The sequence below is a fragment of the Nuphar pumila genome, chromosome 3, assembly GCF_984573655.1.
Source record: "Nuphar pumila chromosome 3, dmNupPumi1.hap1.1, whole genome shotgun sequence".
Taxonomy (NCBI): Eukaryota; Viridiplantae; Streptophyta; class Magnoliopsida; order Nymphaeales; family Nymphaeaceae; genus Nuphar; species Nuphar pumila.
The window spans coordinates 121767537-121790007 of record NC_143251.1 but is presented as its reverse complement, the minus strand read 5'-3'; the positions used below and the strand labels follow the sequence as shown (position 1 = coordinate 121790007).

At 38.1% G+C, this 22471-nt stretch overlaps 1 protein-coding gene across 4 annotated transcripts; it reads right to left on the bottom strand.

The window, feature by feature from the left end:
• Window positions 1-343: 343 nt before the first annotated feature.
• LOC149843550 (proline-rich receptor-like protein kinase PERK15) lies at window positions 344-22402 on the bottom strand. 4 transcript variants are annotated; one of them, XR_016430899.1, is made up of 8 exons: window positions 21139-22402; window positions 20361-20825; window positions 20167-20253; window positions 20013-20083; window positions 19823-19899; window positions 19542-19689; window positions 1814-1989; window positions 344-945 (listed from the first exon to the last, which is right to left on the bottom strand). XR_016430899.1 is itself a non-coding variant. In XM_089999889.1 (8 exons), the coding sequence occupies exons 1-8, from the start codon at window positions 21935-21937 to the stop codon at window positions 616-618; spliced, it is 2139 nt and encodes a 712-aa protein (XP_089856015.1). In that variant the 5' UTR covers window positions 21938-22402; the 3' UTR covers window positions 344-615. The 4 variants fall into 4 exon arrangements, 2 of the variants coding, with proteins under 2 accessions (XP_089856015.1, XP_089856016.1); XM_089999889.1 differs by having other exon boundaries at window positions 1814-1975; XR_016430900.1 differs by lacking the exon at window positions 344-945 and adding an exon at window positions 1375-1466.
• Window positions 22403-22471: the final 69 nt, after the last annotated feature.

The window sequence follows — 22471 nt, the reverse complement described above, 5'->3', positions numbered from 1 at the left end:
CCAGTATGGGATTTTTATGAATCTTGACATTCTTGGAAGCTTTCAATCTAGTCAGGGAGGCAAATCAAATCAGTTTAAAGAGGCCTGAAAGACCATTTTAGAACAAATGTCATAGGGGGATACACCCACCGTACACGGCCAACTGTACTTCTCATAGGCTAAGATCCTATAGTAAAGGTGAGGTCTCTTGACCGACCTTTTGAAGGACATAATGCCACTGGACTGACAAGTGCCAAGCAAGCAAGGTAGTAGCGGATCCGCAGATCCGCTTAAGCAATATATCTTTTTTGTCCATTGGGAAAAATAGTGCAGCAATGATCATCATTCATTTATAAACCAAATATGAGCTGAACTCATCCTCTACAAACTGCTTTACCACTTGAATTGAAAAGTGAAAATGAAAACAAAGAATATTTGGAATTACAATTATATAATAAAAAAGAATTCCCTGACAAAATTCCACTTTAACAGATCAAATTGGATGTCCGCTCTATCAAGAAGCCAGCAAAATCTCACTAGAAAAAATATACATGGTCAACAGCACAGAACCTGTAAGGCAAGCTCCCAGTACCTTTCAGGCAAATGTCAACAAGCTGGTATGCAGCATAACTTGCATTATCTGTAATTTCGTGGGTTAATGGCGGCCGTCTCTGATTCGAAGCTGCTTGGATATTCACTAGTCGACGCATCATTAACCCTCAACCCTTTTGCAGGCTTTGGAGGGACTTCTCTGGTGTGATACTCACCACTAAATGCCACTGAAGATGCCTGGTCGTACTCACTCGTGCTGAAGTCGGCACTATTATCACCGCTGCCAAATGCCATTTTCCGGAATCTTCTGAGGTCAGCTGAATATTGGCCAGCTTCAAAGATGGTGCTCTGGCCAGGTTTAATGCCGTTTGTAAGGTCAGACATATCAGTTTCACAGTCTAATGCTCTCACCACCTGACATTTACAGATAAATTCCACTTATCAGAGAGAAAGGGAGGAAATATCACTTTCACAGTCTAATGCTCTCAACACCTGATATCTACAGTAAAATTCCACTTATTAGGACAACTTGGCCACTCAAAAAATATACAGCTTATAGTGTGACGGATTAGGAAGTTATTCAAGAGGAAACATTCACTAATTCTAGAGTTAATACACAGGTTAACAAAATGTATTTGTATGGTTGTCAGAAAATTCAAGATCATGCAGATGAAATTATGTGCTAAGCATCAACTAGCTGCTATCACCCATTGGGTCCAGAAGTGTATTCCATCCAACTACATAACAATACTGTGAATAAAATGTAGAAAGTTCACTCGAAACCATTAACCTTGTCATTTGTCAATCATATGCCAAGTACATTCAGGCCCTGTTCTTTTTTTCTTTTTTCTTTTTTCTTTTGCTGTGCAAAACAAGCAGCATCAGAGAACAATGTCATCTTCAGGTTCTTCAATCGAGTTATCACCCGCTTTCCCCTATTCAATCCCAAATCAGAGTGATCTTAACTCGGTGAATTTTTCATTTGGCAACCCAATATCAATTGATATGCTACCAATGGATATGGATTCCCTAAGTAATCTTGACATTCCTGGAAGTACTCTTCTCTTTTCCAAACAAGTCTGCTCAGGCAATGGAAAGAGAAAAGAGGCTAGCAGCCCACTTTGCTTCCATCACAGCTCAGACTGGCTGTGCTATTACTATGTCATGCACCAGTTTTTACTTGTATTGGAAAATTTTATAAAAATGTTGTATCCATGTGACATAGGCTATACATTGGTCAGTTTTTCTTTAAACAACTCCTGTTGCATAAGTTCCCTCTTACCTGACTCATTCGAGGCCGCTTTTGAGCTGAATGACGAACGCATGCAGCAGCTGCCTCGACCATTCTGAACATCTCACTTCCCACATAATTATTCTCAAGCCTGGGATCCACTATCTCCTCCAAATTTCCAGTTTCAAGTGCCTGACTAAGGAGTGGCCTTGCCTGTTAACAAACAACTACCAAAATAAGATTAAAGCCACACCCTGTATATACAGTGCAGGAGAAAATTATCAACAAAATAATAAAAAAACTTTTCTTAGAAAGATCCAAATATGGAAGTGTTATGAATCTCATACAAGTCACACGATCCCTTAGATACCCAGGATGTATCACTAAGTCAGCTGAAGGAAATCTAGGCCTTAATTGATTTGCTTGTTTCAGACTTCAAATAGAAAGTCATGCAGGGCTGCCAATGGTTATTATGACCTTAATCAGGACCACAGTAGGTTCCATAAGCTAAAAGGGTTTGGGTCTATAAACTTGAACTGGATGTAATTTGGGGTGTTTTTAAAGAAGTCCCAAGGGTTTTAACTGATCAACATAGGTCTTTTTTCTAAACAACCACAAGCAGATCACTGGCACCTCAAAGTGAATCCACCTGGGTATGCTCTGACTCATAGTCACTGGGATGGATGGTGGAAGCTAATAGGTAACTAAGGCCCAAAAATGCTGGTATAATGAGGTACGTTTGACCCAAAAAGAATTCTGGTGCACTGAGAACTTCAGGTCATGCTTTTGCAGCTTGTGGCCCAAAGTAGAAAGCCAATGACTATTGTCAGGGTAAAACCTGACCAACCGACAGCCTACAGACATGCAAGAAACAACTGCCCATAAGCATTGGCGTTCACAAAAGTGAAGTCCACTGGAAATGAAATGAAACTACAAATTCAAAAGTAAAATGAAAATGTTAAATAAGAAACAATCGCCATCCAAGCAGAAAACATAAAACATTTGACATTTTGATCTTATCAACTAAATTCAGAGTATTTTCTGGGACATTACAAGGAGTTGCAAAACTTTCAGGAAAAATATGTAGCCAGATATACTCAAAACAGCAATGAAAATGGTTCCCCATCTTGCCTAGGGTTGATTCCCCTTGGGATCATACCAGTCGCTTGCCAAATGGGTGTTCTTTGTGTTAAAATACATGTAATCAATATATATATATATATATATATATATATATATATATATATATATATATATATATATTCAATCATACCTGATAAGGGTATTCCTGTAATTCTGCCCAATAGGGGCATTGTAGTTTTTTTTTTGTTTTTTTTTTTCCTTTTTCTTTCTCTTATTTTTTTTTTCCTTTTTCCTAAAATGCATTTAATGCATTCACATTGGGGGTCCCAACTAGGAGTCGTTGGGCCCCCAACGGTCACAACCCCAACGGTCACAATTGTCCGTTGGGAGCCCAATAACACCTTTTTGGGCCTCCCAATGTGGTCTCTCTTTCTTACTTTTATCCCTCTCTCTCACTCCTTGCCTATAAATAAGTGGGGTCTCCCCCTTTGTAAAGTATCGGCTTCTTGAAGCCCTTTCTTGCATTTATAAGAATTTATGTTTGCAAGCCATTGTTGGCTTTTGTGTATGTCCTTTTTGGACTTGTTCTTTGATTTTTATATGTGAATGTCCATTGTAGGACATTGTTTTTATTTCCGCATATTTCATTACATGGTATCAGAGCCAAGTGTATGATCTTGATTATTGATATAGCTAGTTGACTAGTTATAATTTTCATTTTGTATTTCTCTTTCTTGGTTTGTCTTCTTGAGTTTAAAATGAAAGGAGAACAAAAGATTGATCTCTCCTTCCAACTTAATGGTTCCAACTCCATGATGTGGGCCGCCGCTATGGAAAACAACCTCAAGGGTAAAAAGCTTTGGGGATACGTCATGGGCACTATTCTGGAACCGCAACTCCAACTCACCAAGATGGATGATGATCAAGAAAAAGCTCTTGAAAGAAATGCCTGCATGAAGATCACCAATCTAAAGTGGAAGATTGGGAAAGCAAGCATGCAAAAATTCTTGCTTGGTTCAAGAACAATGTGGAGCTTAAAATTTGCACCAACATTGCTAAATTTCGGATGGCAAATGAAGCATGGTTCTTTATGAAAGGTATGTATACTCAAAAAAACCTTGCTCGTCAATTCTTTCTCCAAGAAAAAATCCGAACTATTAAGCAAGGGGAAATAGGTGTAAGAGATTACTTTAGCACCCTTGGACCCTTATGAGATGAGCTATCTCTACTAGAATCAAAGTAGGTTTCTAGTGAAGATGTGGAACTAAGAAGAGAACAAATAAAAAAAGAACACTTTTTCCAATTTCTACATGGGCTTAGGCCCAAATATGAACAAGTTAGATCTTCTCTACTTCATAGATCTAAGCCTCTTCCTTTGGAAGATGCCACAGCCGAAATATGCCAAGAAGAAACTCGTCTTAGCAGGATTAAGGGAGGAGATGAAGTTTTGGCCGTTTCTAAACCCGACAATCATGTGAAAGCCTATAAGCCTCCACACTTTGGGAGGCAAAATAACTATAATGGCAATTATAGAAAAGCCATTTGCCATCATTGCCAAGAACCGGGTCATATAAGACCTAATTGCCCTAAGCTAAATGAAGCACCAAAAAGTAAGGTTGCCTCCGTTGAAGAAATTACTCAAAAAAAGGAGACTATCAAAGGGAAGGAGTCCTTCTCTCTTGCTCAACTATCAGAAGCACTTTAAATTCTACTCAAATCGCCATCAACTTCAGGTGCCGCCATAGCTTCTTCTCCTCTAGGTATGTCTTCTTGGATTCTTGATTCTGGAGCTTCCTTTCATATGACCCCTCTTGAAAATGGGCTTTCCGATTTGTGTAATAACTCTAAAAACTCATATGTTTCAACCGCCGATGATACATCTTTACAAGTAAAAAGTTTTGAAACTTTAAATTTTTCCAAAGATTTCTTTGTGCCAAACGTAAGAGTGGTACTTCAACTTAATTTTTTGTTTCTCAAATATGTGATCATGGATGTGAAATCTCCTTCTCAATTAAGGATTGCTCTATACAGGATCTCTGGTCCGGGAAGCAGATTGGGCAAGGCCACAAGATGGGAGATCTCTATTACATGAGCAACTTGAAACTTTTCATTAACTCTTTATGTAATCATATACAATATAAAAATATTGAAACTTGGCACCAAAGACTTGGACATCCAAACAACAACAAAACAACAACAACAACTACGCCTTCATCCCAAAAGACTTGGACATCCAAGTTTCTAAAAAATGTACTCCTTTCCTTTTAGAAAGAAATTTTGTAATGAGAAACATTTTGTTTGCAAGAATTGTATTTTTGAAAAAATGAAACCCGCTCCTTTTTCAAATAAAACTTTTGTGTCCAAAAGACCTTTTGAATTAATCCATTCAGACGTTTGAAGCTCTTCTCCGGTCATATCGAAAGGAGGATACTCCTATTATGTTACTTTCATTGATGACTACACTAGATATGTGTGGATTTATTTTCTCAATTTAAAATCTGAAGTTTTTTACTTCTTCAAGAAATTTCATATGATAGTTAAAAATCAATTTTCAAGTAATATCTCTACTCTTAGATCCGATTCGGGTGAAGAGTATCTATCAAATGAATTTCAAAATTATTTGAAAACAAATGGAATTTGTCGTCAAAGATCATGTTCTAGGACTCCTCAACAAAATGGTCTAGCCGAAAGAAAGCATAGACACATTTTGAAAACCACTAGGACACTTTTTATTTCCAAAAAAAAAATGGGCTGAAGCCGCTTTAACTTCAACTTGATAAATAAAATGATATCTTCATCCTTACAAAATACATCTCCATATGAAAAATTATTTGAAAGAACACCTGATTTCAATAGATTAAGAATTTTTGGGTGTAAATGTTTTGTCCTTAGACACAAAAGAGATAAATTATCTCCTAAAGCTATTGAATGTGTTTTCTCAGGATATGGAGAAAATCAAAAGGGTTTTAGATGCTTCGACCTTAAAAATAACAAACTATATGTATCTAAAGATGTAACCTTTTTAGAAAATGAAAATGGTTTTGAGAAAACTAAAGATATTGACGAAAGTGAATATGCTTTCTTATTTGATCTTCTCTCTCAAGAAGATGTGACTCCTCAAGAAGAGGAAATTTCCAATGATTTGTTGAATGATCTAGAGGATATTCCTCTTAACAATGTTGAAAATGAAAGTGATAGACCCATCCAAACCTATGTTAGGCGTGGTCAACAAGTTCCCATGAGTGCCTTAGAAAAATACTCTCAAGGTTCCAGCATAGAAGAAACCTCTTTAAGGAGATCTGGCCGAATCTCCAATCCTCCTAATAGGTTTGTTTCCTATGAGTCTCTAACACCAAGGTATAGAGCATGTCTAATTGCGTTACACTCTTTTCATGAACCTTCATATTATAATGAAGCCAAAAACATTCCCCAGTGGGTTGAAGCTATGAACTTAAAACTTAGTGGGTTGAAGCCATGAACTTAAAACTTAGTGCCCTTGAAAAAGCAAAAACTTGAGAAATAACCTCATTACCCACTGGAAAGAGATCTATTGGATGTAGATGGGTCTTCAAAATTAAAACTAAAAGTGATGGGTCATTAAAACGCTATAAAGCCTGATTGGTAGCAAAAGGATACGCTCAAGAATACGGTATAGACTATAAAGAAACCTTCGCTCCCGTAGCTAGGATGACTAGTGTTAGGACTCTTATTGTGGTTGCGTCAGTTAAAAAATGACCTCTTTATCAATTAGATGTTAAGAATACATTCCTAAATAGTGAATTAAATGAAGAGGTTGATATGGATCATCCAACAGGAGTATGTATTGGTGAAAATAAAATTCTCAAACTTAAAAAGACACTATATGGTTTAAAGTAAGCTCCAAAGGCTTGGCATGATAGATTTAGCAATGTAATGACAAGTTTGAATTTTCGCTCATGCTATATTGACACTGCTTTGTTTGTGAAAAGTGCAGGGTCTTCAGTAGTTATTCTACTACTTTATGTTGATGATATGATCATCACTGGAAGTGATGAGCAAGGAATCAATGATATTAAGAAAGTTTTAAAAGAGAATTTTGACATGTCTGAACTTGGTTAAAATATTTTTTAAGAATTGAAGTAGCGTACTCGCCCCGATGGTACATTCTCTCTCAGATGAAACTTGCTGCTGACATTTGTTCCAAGTCTGACATCTTTGATGATAAGAAGACAGAAACCCCTGAAGTTATCAATGCAAAGTTAAGGTTGGAAGATGAAACACTCCTCGAGGATCCTACTCCCTACCACCAACTTGTTGGGTCTCTGACCTACTTATCCATCACTCGGCCAGACATAGCTCATGCAGTTCACTCAGTCAGTCAGTTTCAACATGCACCTACAACTGTGCACATGAGTGCAGTCTTAAGGATAGTCGGATACATCAAAAACACCATAACTAAGAGAGTTTTTCTTTCCTCTTCGTCATCACTTGATTTAATTGCTTATATTGATGCTGATTAGGGAGAAAATCCCAATGATAGAGTCTCCACTACTGGTTTTTGTGTTTTCTTAGGTGACTATGATTTCTTGGAGATGCAAGAAGCATCACAAAGTATCATTAACCTCAACAGAAGTGAAGTATCGTGCAATGACCACTACAACCATGGAGCTTGTATGGCTTAGAAGTCTCCTCAGTGATATGGGTATAGTGATCTCTACTCCTTCGAAGATGTGTTGTGACAACAAAAGCGCAATCTATATCGCAAGCAATCACACCTTCTATGAGCGTACTAAACACATCGAGATGGACTGCCACTACGTTCGTGATGAATACCTTAGAGGAACCATAGCATTGCCTTACGTTACATCTGTTAAAATGTACCTCATATATATATATATATATATATATATACATATGTATATATATATATATTACATCAATACCCGATAGGGGTATTTTTGTAATTTCACATAGTTGTTTTAGAAAACAACTATTTTCGAGTTTTGTTAAAATGTAATTTTCTTTTTTATTTTTTACATTTCTTTTTTGTATTTTTTAAGGACCAAAAGGGGCTCCAACCATATAGTCGTTGGAGCCCCCAACGGTCACAAATGTGACCGTTGGGGGCTCCCAACGACTCCATGTGAGCCCCCTTTTGGGCTCTCCTTTTGAGGCCTTTGGCCTTCCTTTCTTTCCTCTCCCTCTTGTATAAATAGGGGTGAACCCCTTGTATATTTTTCATTCTTGAGAGCTCTCTCTCTTTTCAATAAGAGGCTTTTTATATTGTTGCCTTCTTAAAGGCTTGTGCTTGTATTGTCCCTTAGTGGACTTGTGATATTGTCTCCTTTATTCATTGTTGTAAGTGCTTATAAGCACTCTTTATATTTCCGCAATATCTCATTACATGGTATCAGAGCCACTCGATTCTTGAAGGAAAGGTGTGGTTCGTGTATTTCATAGTTTGTGGATCTCTTCTCACTTCTTGGAAACATCATGGAGGCAAAGATTGACCTATCCTTCAAGCTCAATGGAAAGAATTACATGATGTGGGCATCGACAATGAAAAATAATCTCAAAGGAAAGAAACTTTGGGGTTTTGTCATGAGTACCGTTCCGGAACCTAAGCTTATGCTCACGAAGAACGGAGGAGGTCAAGAAAAAGGCTCTTGAAGGAGATGCTCGCCTCAAGGCCATTGAAAATCATCAAAAAGAAGTGGAAGATTGGGAAAGCAATCACGCGAAAATCCTTGCGTGGTTTATGAACAATGTTGAGCTTAAGGTATGTGCTAATATAGCTAAATTTCGTAGAGCCAATGAGGCTTGGTCCTTTATGAAGGGTATGTATACCCAAAAGGATCTTGCAAGAGCATATTTCTTGCAAGAAAAGATTAGAACCACCAAACAAGGTGATTCTAGCATTCAAGACTATTATAGTGCCCTAAACCCACTATGGGATGAATTGGCTCTTTTAGAGTCAAAATGGGTTTCTATGGAAGATATTGATTTAAGACAAAAACAAATGAAACAAGAACGATTGTTTCAATTTCTTTTTGGGCTACGTCCCGAATTTGAGCAAGTGAGATCCTCACTTCTCCATAGATCTATTTTTCCTCCTATTGAGGATGCTATTGCCGAAATCACTCAAGAGGAGATAAGGCTTGACATGAGTAAACATGTTGATGAAGTACTTGTCGTATCAAAACCGGGTAACAATGTAAGAACCTATAAACCTCCTCATTTTGGGAAACAAGGAAACTACAATGGAGGAAGAAAAATGATTGTTTGTCATCATTGCTATCAGTCGGGTCACATTAAACCCGCTTGCCCAAAGCTTAATGGAACTTTCAAGCCTAAGGTGACCTCTCTTGAAGAAACTACCATCAAAGAAGATGAAGGCAAGAACAATGACCTCAAGGAAACTCTTGGGCAAATATCTATGGCTCTCCAACAAATTCTAAAAGTTTCTTCCTCCACATCGGGTGCGGCTATTGCTTCTACATCATCACCCGGTACGTATTCTTGGATCCTTGACTCCGGAGCTTCTTTTCATATGACCCCCCATGAAAATGCACTTATTGATGTTTGCACAAACTTAAAGGACTCATGTGTCTCTACGGCCGATGGAACTTTTTTAAAAATTTCAAGTATTGGCGCTTTTAAAGATTCTCAAAATTTTTGTGTTCCAAAAGTAAGAGTTGTTCCCAAACTAAATTTAAACCTTTTTTCGGTCTCCCAAATTGCCGACCATAGATGTGAAATATCTTTCTCATTTAATGGTTGCTTTGTGCAGGATCTCCGGTCCGGAAAGCGGATTGGGTAAGGCCATAAAAAGGGAGACCTCTATTATATGGACCATCTCGATCTCCCTACAAATTATTTTTGTTCTTATGTCCAAGAAAAAAACATGGAAACTTGGCATAAAAGACTTGGTCATCCAAGTTATTCCAAAATGTATCTCTTTCCTTTTGGAAACAAATTTTGTAAGGAAAAAGAAATTAATTGCAAAGATTGCATTTTTTGAAAAATGAAGTCTATTCCATTTCCAACTAGAACTTTTCTTTCATCAAGACCTTTTGAATTGGTGCATTCGGATGTTTGGGGGCCTTCTCCGGTTATGTCTAAAGAGAGTTATTCGTATTATGTTACTTTTATTGATGACTTTACTCGGTATGTTTGGATTTATTTTCTTAGTCATAAATCGGAAGTGTTTACCTTCTTTAAAGATTTTCATAGAAAAATTCAAAATCAATTCCAAAATAACATATCTATTTTGAGATCTGATTCCGGTGGTGAATATTTATCTCACAAATTTCAAAACTATTTAACCCAAAATGGAATTTGCCATCAAAAGTCATGTCCTAGGACCCCTCAACAAAATGGTCTAGCGGAAAGGAAACATAGGCACATTATATAAACCGCTAGAACATTACTTGTTTCTAGAAATATTCCAAAGAAGTTTTGGGCCGAAGCCGTTCTAACCGCAACTTATCTAATCAATAGAATGCCCTCTTCTAAATTAAAAAATGCTTCTCCCTATGAAAAGCTCTTTAAACTTTCACCCGATTTCAATCGTCTTCGTATTTTTTGTTGCAAATGCTTTGTCCTATTACATAAAAGGGATAAGTTGTCTCCAAAAGCAATTGAATGTGTTTTCTAGAATATGGTGAAAATCAAAAAGGGTATAGATGTTATGATTTTAAGAATGATAAACTATATGTTTCAAAAGATGTAACTTTTCTAGAAGAAGATAATGGTTTTGATAAAATAGAAGAAACAAATGAAATTGATTACATATTTTTATATGATCTTATTGATGACATACAAGAAGATTTCCTTGAAAACATAGAAGATATATGTGAGGCGTCCCATCTTGATATAATACCCTCAAATGATAGTGATACAAATATGAATGTTTACTCAAGAAGAAATCAAGAAAACCCTATTAATGCCCTCGAAAAATACTCTCGAATTTCTGAATTTACTGAAGAACCACAAGTTAGACATTCTTCTAGAATATCAATACCCCCAAATAGGTTTGTATCATATGATTCCTTAACACCCAACTATCGGGCATGTTTAAATACCCTACATTCTTATTTTGAACCCGCTCACTATAATCAAGCTAAATCTATACCACATTGGGTTGAAGCAATGCAAGTTGAACTAAATGCATTAAAAAAGGCTAATACTTGGGAAATAGTTAATCTACCCCTACACAAAAAACTTATTGGGTGTTGTTGGGTCTTCAAAGTTAAAACTAAAAGTGATTGCTCTTTGGAACGATATAAAGCTAGATTAGTCGCTAAGGGATACTCCTAAGAATATGGCATTGATTATGAAGAAACATTCACTCCTGTAGCTCGAATGACCAGTGTCAAGACCTTAATAGTTGTCGCATCAACCAAAAAATGACTTATTTATTAACTTGACGTATAAAATGCCTTTTTAAATAAAAGTTTAAGTGAAGAAGTTTACATGGATCCGCCACCCGGAATTAATATTAAGCAAGGTCAAACACTTTGGCTTCTAAAGGCCTTGTATGGTCTTAAACAAGCTCCTAAGGCTTGGTATGATCGTTTCAGTGATATCATGATAAAGTTAGGATTTCATTCTTGTTATACTGACACTGCTCTTTTTGTTAAAAATGCAGGTACTAGTATCATAATATTGTTACTTTATGTTGATGATATGATTATCACTGGGAATGATCAAAATAGTATTATTGATGTTAAAAATATGTTAAAAAATAATTTTGATGTCTGATTTAGGTTTTCTTAGATATTTTCTTGGAATTGAAGTTGCATACTCTTCTCGAGGATATATTTTGTCACAGATTAAGCTTGTTGCAGATATTTGTTCTAAGTCTGGGATTTCTGATGACAAAAAAGTAGAGACTCCCGAGGTTATTAATGCCAAATTACGGTTGGAGGATGGGGTTCTTCTGGAAGACCCCACACCCTACAGACAACTCATTGGGTCTCTTACCTATTTAACCATCACCAGACCAGATATCACCCATGCGGTTAATTCAGTTAGCCAATTTCAGCATGCTCCTACAACTGTGCATATGAGTGTTGTTCTCCGGATCATCTGTTACATTCGGAATACCATAAATAAAGGGCTATTTCTATCCTCCTCTTCTTCCTTGAATCTTCTTGCTTATACTGATGCAGATTGGAGAGGTAATCCTAATGATCGAGCCTCAACTACTGGTTTTTGTGTCTTTTTAGGGGACTCTTTGATTGCCTGGCGATGTAAGAAGCAGCAGAAAGTTTCACTATCATCCACTGAAGCTGAGTATCGGGCTATGGCAACCACGACAATGGAACTTGTATGACTTCACAGTTTGCTTAAAGACATAGGGGTTGATATTACTGAAGCCTCAAAATTATGTTGCGACAGCAAGAGTGTCATCTATATTGCAAGCAATCATACCTTCCATGAGCATACAAAACATATCGAAATGGATTGCCACTATGTTCGTGACGAATACTTACGAGGAACAATTGCTCTACCGTATGACACTTCAGAATATCAGTTGACGGACTTCTTTACTAAAGCTCTTTCGGCTCCTCGCTTCATGTTTCTTCTTGGCAAACTTTCCGTCATTTCCCCGTACAGTTTGAGGGGGGTGTTAAAATGTACCTCATATATATATATATATAATATATATACACATGTATATATATATATATTACATCAATACCCGATAGGGGTATTTTTGTAATTTAAAATAGTTGTTTTAGAAAACAACTATTTTCGAGTTTTGTTAAAATGTAATTTTCTTTTTTATTTTTTACATTTCTTTTTTGTATTTTTTAAGGACCAAAAGGGGCTCCAACCATAGAGTCGTTGGAGCCCCCAACGGTCACAAATGTGACCGTTGGGGGCTCCCAACGACTCCATGGGAGCCCCCTTTTGGGCTCTCCTTTTGAGGCCTTTGGCCTTCCTTTCTCTCCTCTCCCTCTTGTATAAATAGGGGTGAACCCCTTGTATATTTTTCATTCTTGAGAGCTCTCTCTCTTTTCAATAAGAGGCTTTTTATATTGTTGCCTTCTTAAAGGCTTGTGCTTGTATTGTCCCTTAGTGGACTTGTGATATTGTCTCCTTTATTCATTGTTGTAAGTGCTTATAAGCACTCTTTATATTTCCGCAATATCTCATTACAACATCCGAGTACCAGTTGGCGGACTTCTTCACTAAAGCCCTTGTTGCTCCTTGTTTTATGTTCCTTCTCAACAAGCTTTCGATTATATCCCCATAAAGCTTGAGGGAGGGTGTTAAAATACATGTAATATATATATATATATATATATATATTACATGTATATATATATTCAATCATACCCGATAAGGGTATTCCTATAATTCTGCCCAATAGGGGGCATTGTAGTCTTTTTTTATTTATGTTTTTGTTTTTCTTTTTATTTTCCTTTTTCTTTCTCTTATTTTTTTGTTTCCTTTTTCCTAAAATGCATTTAATGCATTCACATTGGGGGTCCCAACTAGGAGTCGTTGGGCCCCCAACGGTCACAATTGTGACCGTTGGGGGGAGCCCAACGACACCTTGTTGGGCCTCCCAATGTGGTCTTTCTCTCTTACTTTTCTCTCTCTCTCTCTCTCTCACTCCTCCTTGCCTATAAATAAGTAGGGTCTCCCCCTTTGTAAAGTATTGGCTTCTTGAAGCCCTTTCTTGCATTTATAAGAATTTATGTTTGCAAGCCATTGTTGGCTTTTGTGTATGTCTTTTTTGGACTTGTTCTTTGCTTTCTATATGTGAATGTCCATTGTAGGACATTGTTTTTATTTCCGCATATTTCATTACACTTTGCAGGCTAGGGCACTCACCTGGAATTTACTATCTAGGAGGTGGCCCCATTAAGTGACCCCATTCCTAAGCAGGTTCCTCGTCATAAAAAAAAAAGAAAAAGAAAAGAAAAAAAAATCAAGAACCTTGAGTCTCAAGATTTAGTTTCTTTTACTGTCTTCCCTCCTTGATTATGAATCTATCCATGTTTAGAATCAACATCCAGAAAGTTGAACCTTGTAAAAGGAAGGAATTGTGATCTTTTTCATGCATTACATATCAAAACATAAAGCTCAGAATAGTTTTAGCCAGAAATCAAGTACATATGCTTTTTTATTTCCACAAAATAAGTTCTGCAATAGCAGCTAGTTCCCTCCAAAAGAACCAACCATTGGGTTTGCTTTGACATGACCACAGGAACGTAGTGGTGACGTGTTCAAAACATCAGGGCAAAATTATCATTTTACCAGATGGAGTCAGATCTTCAATGTAATTTTTTGTATTGAATATTAAGGGATGAGAGTCATATAATTACGTCCAAATCTATATATATTGTATTAAGCCATATTAGAGTCACCACATTAGAAACACCAATCCAATGGTGTAGCCCCTCTCCCTTCCTAAACTTTCTCTTTTACAGGCTGCTGGCCAGGTTTACAGTCCCAACCTGATCCAGACCAGGTTCAAGACCCAAACTAGGAAGTAATTAAACCTAGACAGATCTTTAACAGCGATTCACACAATAATTAGTTGATTAGGGGTGGAAAAAAAAAGATTCAAGTGAACATATCAGCTAGAATCCCAACTAACCAAAGGGAAAAAGGAGATTACATGATGGTTTGAATCTAGATTCAGGTGATGTCCAACAGTCTTAAGTGGGATCATAATTCAACTTTGAAAACATGTAGTGATGGAATTTGGTGTAGCAATTGACCAGAATCTAATGATGATGGAGCAATAAGTAGAGAAAGAGGCACAAATGTTAGAATTCAAAGCATAAGCTAGGGCTCAATGACATATAGAAGAGAAGCTTATTGTCAATATATCTTTTCTTCAGTTTTTGAATTCATTCTTACTGTTGGCCTGAATATTACCTTTGGATTTTGGATGACCTAGAATAAAAAATATCTAAAATACCAGTTTAAATAGAAGTTTTGGCACTTTGGTATCAGTTGTTGTCATAGGATGTTATGATAAATGAGTTTGGTAATGGAGATTCGGAACTTCTTTCATACCTAGACTCTGATCATTCACTAGTTAATCTCTTGCATAATTTATTTCTGCGAAATTCAATCCCTTAGTGATTAGACAGCATCTTCAGCGAAATGATCTTGGATCTCAGTTCATGCATTTCTATGTCAGACCTACAAGAATTTAAGGCTACAAATAATCATTGTTATGGGCCAGATCTGGGTGGGCCTAAACAAGTCAAGGTTGGATTTGATGTCTGTACAGGCCTAAATTAGTAAAAGATCCATCAATATGGGCCTATAACTAAGTTTAAAATGATGCACAACTACATGACATGAACACTTTTTGTGTCACAGTCAAGTCAATGGCTGGTAAGATATACTGCACATGGGAACTTCCACTCATTTTGTGTGTCCTGTGAGAGTCATGAGACAGAACAAGCAAAGAATGGACACAAGACGTGCCATGACGCTTCATGCTTGCAATCATGACAAACGATTGGAAACTGACTCCATACACAAACCCAAGCTGGCCATACAGTTCGAGTCAAATTGGATAGTGTCAGGTCCAATTGGACCAATTCACTGCAACTTCCATCACTAGCTTAGTATCTACAGCACCCATTGAAGCTCCATATGCATTAGCGAAACTGTTTTGACATCAATCTAATTCAATATCCAATTTTCACCACAGCCACAAAGTAACTATGTGTACTACCAGTGCGCATCTGTATGATGATGTCGGTTATATACCGTTTTGTAAGGAAGCACTGTATCACCTAATCAACCCACTTTTTTTTCAAAAAAAAATCAACCCAACTATTTTTGTCTTTATTTTACATACCCTCCCTGCACCTATCAATCAGTTTCCCTAAAAAAGGAACACTGGAGTAATGCTTTGGACAAGTAAAAGAAAAAAGAAACAAATAAATGAGGCTTTAGTGAAAAATTCATCTACATTTACAAATGGCAGCACACCAGCCTAGGGAATTGAATTTTCAAACATCAACAGGCAATCAAACAATCATTTTTACCATTCTCCAAGTGAAAATGCCTCATTTTCAGATCCCCAGAAGTATTCGCTCCTGTCACTTCCAACAAAAACTAACTTAGTTTGAGGCACTCCTATTGGCTTCAGTAGATCAGGGTTAAAAGAGCACGTGGTGATAAGATCATAAGATTCATCATGTAAGCATTTGAGATGCATTCCAAGTTATGCAGCCAATTTCAAACAACTATGACTTTCTTCCTAATTTTCATAAAAGAACCCGAGAGTCTTATAGTCTACATCTGAACCATCAATATCTCACCATATTTTCAAAAAATAGGTGCATGACACTACAAGAGGGGAGGAAATAAGGATTGCAAAGAATTATATCCCGCCATCAATCAAACCTTAAAATGGATGTTTCCTTTGATAAGCAATTTTCCAGTAAAGAGTGTCTACTCAATGCTGCTACTGTCACCTGCATCCTGCCAAAGAGAGTTGCTTGGGGGCTTTGGTAATCTCATAGAAAGTGCACCTTCACATGGTTATGGTTGTGATAGTGCACTTTAAAGTGTGAGTAGTCTCCAAAGAGAGGACCATGTTATGGTCAGTCCTCCACGCGTTTAAGCTTGTGAAACATTGAGGCACCTATTTCGCAGTTGTCCCTTCATTGCCATATATTCTGCCGCAATGACCAGGAGAAAAATAAACCCCACCAAGGAGAAATGGCCATTCATTAATGCTAGGAAGGTGGCTGACCCGCTAACGGAGAAAATGGGAAGTCATTTAGTTGTGACTGGTTAAATTGATGTGGGGTCGGCTATGGCTAGAGAAGAATGCAAACTCTTCAAATGTCAATAGAAACCACACACTTGGACATCCAATATGGGTAGAGGTATGTAACTTCTAAGAATTGGAAATAAATCACACATGTGTTGGATGGGAATGTGTCTGAAAGGATCTGACTTTGAGGCAATATCATGTTGGCCCAATTTTCTCCTCTGAATTTTTGTAATTTTTTTGGTTTTAACATTGCATGAATTTTCAATTTAATGGGGACCTTTCTTTTCCGCAATATAGACAGAGTTAATAGCCGTAGCAATTCATGGATGTTACCAAGTTCACTACAAATCCCTAACAAATTTAAAAATGATTTGATGCTTGCATGCATTAATTGTCTTCATTATGAGCATTTTCTGTAATTTTATAAATAATAAATGACACTATGTATATATATAGAGAGAGAGAGAGACCCACACACACACAACCTATAAATGAATCTCTTTCTTGGACTTGTATGCGCTTACCTACAGTCAGAGCAAGCTATACTCATCTCTACCCATCCTAAGCAACCATTAACCTATATCATCACTATTCTCTAGCTCCATTTATTTATAAGGGTTTCATTGAGAAGGGCAAGTGTTCCTAATCCACCTGATTCTTTATTTTCGTGTTCACAACCAGATTAATGAAGAAGGACTTCCATTCATTTTCACTGATAATGCTAGTTTCCTTTCAGTGTATTTCTACACCATTCTTGGATATCAATGTTAGTGATAAGTAGTAATAGATGGAAGAACTCACTCTATAAGAATTAATTGTTTGTATTACAGGTTATTGGTCGATAATTTAATCCTACAATTCATATATGCTTCTACCTCTAAGCAATGTGATCCTCAAGCACATCCTTTATCTCAACCAAGTTAGAAGAAATCAGAAAAATATGATTGTTAGCTCAAAAGCTTTGAATAGATTCACAGGTTTGGATTGCCATTTGTCAACCACAGATTCCCATACTTGGTATGGTTCGGCATATTCAGATAGGGGTGTCAACGGGCCTGGTTTACCTGGACCCGAACCAAACACTATAGGGTCCGGGTATGGTGATAAATAATAAGACCCCATTAAGACCTGAGTTTGGACCCAAAGGTTTGATTAATACATGGACCCGGGTATAGTTTGTGAAATTTTATATCAGACCCAGACCTGACCCGAGTTTCGATAAAGACCAGCAATTCTCAATGTAAAAATGATAAAAATATGGTTTTACCGGGTCTGGTTCATGTAGTTCTTATTGGGTCCGGGTATGGTTTTTCTTATAGTAAACCCGATTAAACCGGGTCCGAACCTGATACGGTGATACCATACCCGAAAACCGGGTCCAAGTCTGGTACCACCTGGGTCCAAACCAAAATCGACCCGTTGACACCCCTATATTCAGAGATCAATCAGGTGGATGAGATGAGTTGCACTCAGCAATCCCACAACATTGACCAATCTCTCTTGAACCAAGGGGTTAATGAGGAGAATAAGAGGTTCTCCAATAATACCAAGCAAAACAGGGTGAGAGTGGAACTTCTTGTCTAGCACATTCCATGTTGGAACTCAATGTAATGAGCGAAGAGATAAAGCAGACACAAATCCATCACCTCAACACATGGGAGAAAATTATGCCCTCTCCAGCAAAAAAGAAGGAACTGAAAATCCTAATAAAATTTTCTCTAAATCAAAGGTAAGCTTCCTTTCCAGGTATCAAGGGAGGAATTACTTCAAGCAGCCAAGCCTCCATCTGTACTTTTCCAACCATGGGCAAAAGCCACTTGGCAGAAGGAGATGAGCTTGGCATAGCCTTCTTAGGCTTCACACTTTCAAGATATTTTTACACAGGCTGCCCAAAAATAAAAAGGGAATTTGTTAAACCTACAAGGACACACTTCTTAGGGGCTAAGCACAAGGGATCAATTTACGCAGCTGTCGAAGAAAAACACCATTTGCACGAACCTCCTAAAACAATAAGATTATATTCATCTTAGGCACTTGAGAGAAATGGTTCAAAGTGAAAACAATCAGAAGCTGCCTGGTCTTCAACTGTCTTTGTGCAACAACCAAATGGCACATTTAGATTACTCCTGAAAGGGTCCCATGAAAAGAGTACTAATATGCCCCAAGTCTTAGAACATCCAAATTTGCAAGAGAGATACCTATTGCCAATGTCATAAACACAAAGGAACCTGATAAAAAAACATTTGTTGAACTATACAAACAAACCTGATCGCAAAATGCATTGAAAACATTTTGTAGAATGATAAGACGACTTTAGCTTACAATAGCCTTTTTAAGATAAACTATTTTAATTAAGATAGCCTTCAATAAGCCCAAGAGGTTGCTGTATAGACATTCCTTAGTTTTCATTGAAGAAATGAAATTTTGACACTTAATCATTCTAGGTTCTAAGATCCAACAATAAATTATAATCAGAAAAAGAAAATCTGAGTGACTTTTGCTTTCATATTCGGGTTAAAAGTACAAATTTCTTACTTAAAATTTGACTTTTAAATAGGACATACATGCACATGTCAGCATGATTTAGTTCACGAGTTCCTTTTTTCTTAATTGCAGGGCTAAAATTGAAACAAAGACAGTGATTTCAACATCTAAAATTAGCAGTTTTATGCGTTGAATATTTTATTTTGTTCAAACTGCCTTGATATAGACCATTACAGCCTTTAACAACCATTTCACATTAGAGTCCCAAAACCCTGTAGCCTCAGGCCATGTCAAAACCACTTCAGGCCCCAATACAGAATTAAACCCTCAGAGAACTACAACAATGTTAATCAGCTTCAATACCGATTACATTACAAAAATGGCCTAATGGATTGGACCATGTGGAAAAAAATAAAATTAGCAGCTGAAGTTGTTTAAATTATGCTTTCAGTGAATAGTACTTACCCACTCAACCAAGCTTTCATCTCCCAAAGGTCGAGAAGCATCAACTGGTTTCTGTCCAGTCACAAGCTCCAAAAGCACAACCCCGAAGGAGAACACATCAGACCTATCAGTTAATTTTCCACTTGAAGCATATTCTGGTGCCAAATACCTGAAAATTGCAGCAGAATTATCCTGGGAGATATTGAACACAGTTCCATATCCACAAGTCACTCAGTACGATGCACTTTATCCAACTCATGCACGAAAACAACATAAATTCAGATGACTCACTAATGACATACCCAAATGTACCCATGACACGTGTTGAGACATGGGTGTGAGTATCATTTGTTAATTTTGCAAGTCCAAAATCTGCAACCTGTTATTTGGAGTACAGCAGCAACATTAACCCAGAAAGTAGAGGAAAAGAAAATAAATTACAATTGGGCATTCAAAAGAATTGAAACAATGGCATTAGCCATGGAACCATGCCTGAGCTTCAAAAGCGTTATCCAAGAGAATGTTTGCTGACTTTATGTCCCTATGGATAATTCGAGGATGGCCTGGAGAGAAGCAAAAGGGCGAACAATATCAGAAGTTGCAGAAAATAAAAGAATGTGAATGGCATAGGAAAATGAGGAAATACAATCTTCATGTAGATATGCCAATCCTCGAGCAGCGCCAAGAGAAATTTTGATCCTTGTAGGCCAATCCATTACAGGTTGTTCTTTACCTAGATAATGAAAAGCACAATGTTACAAAACTAAATCTATCAAGCAAGAGCAACACAAAAATGTGAAAAATGAAGTCACGAGCTTAAGGATCACCCTAGCACCGTACCATGAAGATGATACTCAAGAGTATTATTCGGAACAAACTCATAGACGAGTAATCTCTGATTCTCCGCTATGCAGTAGCCAACCAGAGACACCAAATGCCGGTGGTGGACTCGGCTAATAATTTCAACTTCTGCTCTAAATTCTCGTTCTCCCTGTCCACCACCAGACTTGAGCTGCTTCACTGCCACTTCTCTTCCATCTGACAGACACCCCTTGTAGACACAACCAAACCCACCCTCGCCCAAAATATTTTCTTTTGAAAACCCGTTTGTAATTTCCATCAATTCTTCATAACTAAAACATGATTTAGAATTCACGAATCCAGCATCTGGTAATGGAGATAGTTGGGGTCCATGACCTCCATATCCGACGGATGAATATGGAGAAGATCCTGACTGTTTTGGATAGTAAAAGTCCGAACCAGATGAATTTCCTGTAAGTCCTGCCTGAGAATAGTAATAGCCATCTGGACCCAAATATAACAACAGCTATGAATATTTTAAAGCAAAATGTAAAAGAACACTAATTTCAGGAAAAATATGAAAAAGATTAAGAGGGATAAATATGAGGGAAGCTCATGAAGCACTTAAACAAATATCAAGAAGAACACAAAATCAGATGCGATTTTTGGATTTTCCCTTTCATTAAAGTTTTACATCATCAAGAACTCAAAATCAACGCATCCAAGAAAAATAAAGATAAGCAACCAAGACATGAAAACAAACGGATGAGTAATTCAATTATTGTGAGAAGTATCAGATGGTGATGAAGGATCAGACCTGGATTTGCCGGGTAGCCACCCTGAGGCCGATACATGTCTGCAATTGGTCTTCTCCTCTTCTTCCTCCTCGCGAAAAAGAAACACAAAGCAATGAATGCCAGCACTACAACACCTGATACTGCTACACCAATAACTATTCCACTGCTCGAACCTCCACCGGAATTCGAACTAGTCTCATTAGTACCAGAAGGTGGTGTACGGGCCGTCTGAGGGGGTGGTGGAGAAGCTGAGCCAGGTGTTATACGAGTAGATGACGGAGGAGGACTAGATGGGAGTGGGACATCTGGAGGCGGCGGACCTGCAGAAGGGGGAGACTGCGGAGCCGGCGGAGATGGTGTAGGTGGAGATCCCGATTTTGGTGCCGGTGGCGGAGGGTGCCGAACGTGAGGTGGGGGAGGGGACAAGGAGGGCGTAGCAGGTGAGGTGGGTGGAGGTGTGTCCGGTGGGGGAGGTGAAGCGGAAACTGGCGCAGGTGGAGGCGTAGAAACAGGGGCAGGCGGAGGAGGCAAAGAAGGGGGCGGTGATAGGACAGGGGTGGGGGGAGGGGATGATGCTGGTGGTGGAGAGGAAGGAACATCCGGGGGCGGAGGCGCGGAGGTCGGGTCCGGAGGAGGCGAACTCGGAGGCGGTGAACTGGGAGGCGGCGACTTCGGAGGTGGCGAGCTCGGAGGCGGCGAACTGGGAGGCGGTGAACTGGGTGGCGGGGATTCCACTGTAGTTGATGGTGGAGGGGATAGACTTGAAGGTGGAGGAGAAGAGGCAGGAGAAGTTGAATTGCTAGGAGGGGAATTTGACATTCTCACCAACCAAAATTTTCCTTCCTCTGTTTCTCTTTACAGTGGTGGTTTGTGTTTATGTCAGATTCAGGCAAAAATTCTAAATTCCACAATTCTCTGATTCAGCCAGAATCTAAGTTCCACAATTTACAAATCATAAAAGATCAAGAGGTAGAGAAACAGACAACACCCACATCAGGAAATATCAAGAACTTGGCGTTTCCCAATTCAAAAGACATGCATAAAGCGCGTCCAAAAAGACTAGTCCCAAACCCCTATCTCTGTCATTCAAGAGACCATACCAGATCTTCATTCACCATCTCCTGCATTTGGTATTCAATATGGTGGGATCGTATCAAATGAGTCTCCATCATAGCAAAGTCTTGGTCTCCCTCCACCATCAATCCCTCCGATCAGAGAATATAAAATCCGGGAATTTCTCTCTGTAGAGAGAGAGAGAGAGAGAGAGAGAGAGAGACTAATGTCTCCGAATTGCGCGTCAAACCCACCTTATAAATTCCTCAGAAAGAAACCACCACCAAATTTGGACAGACC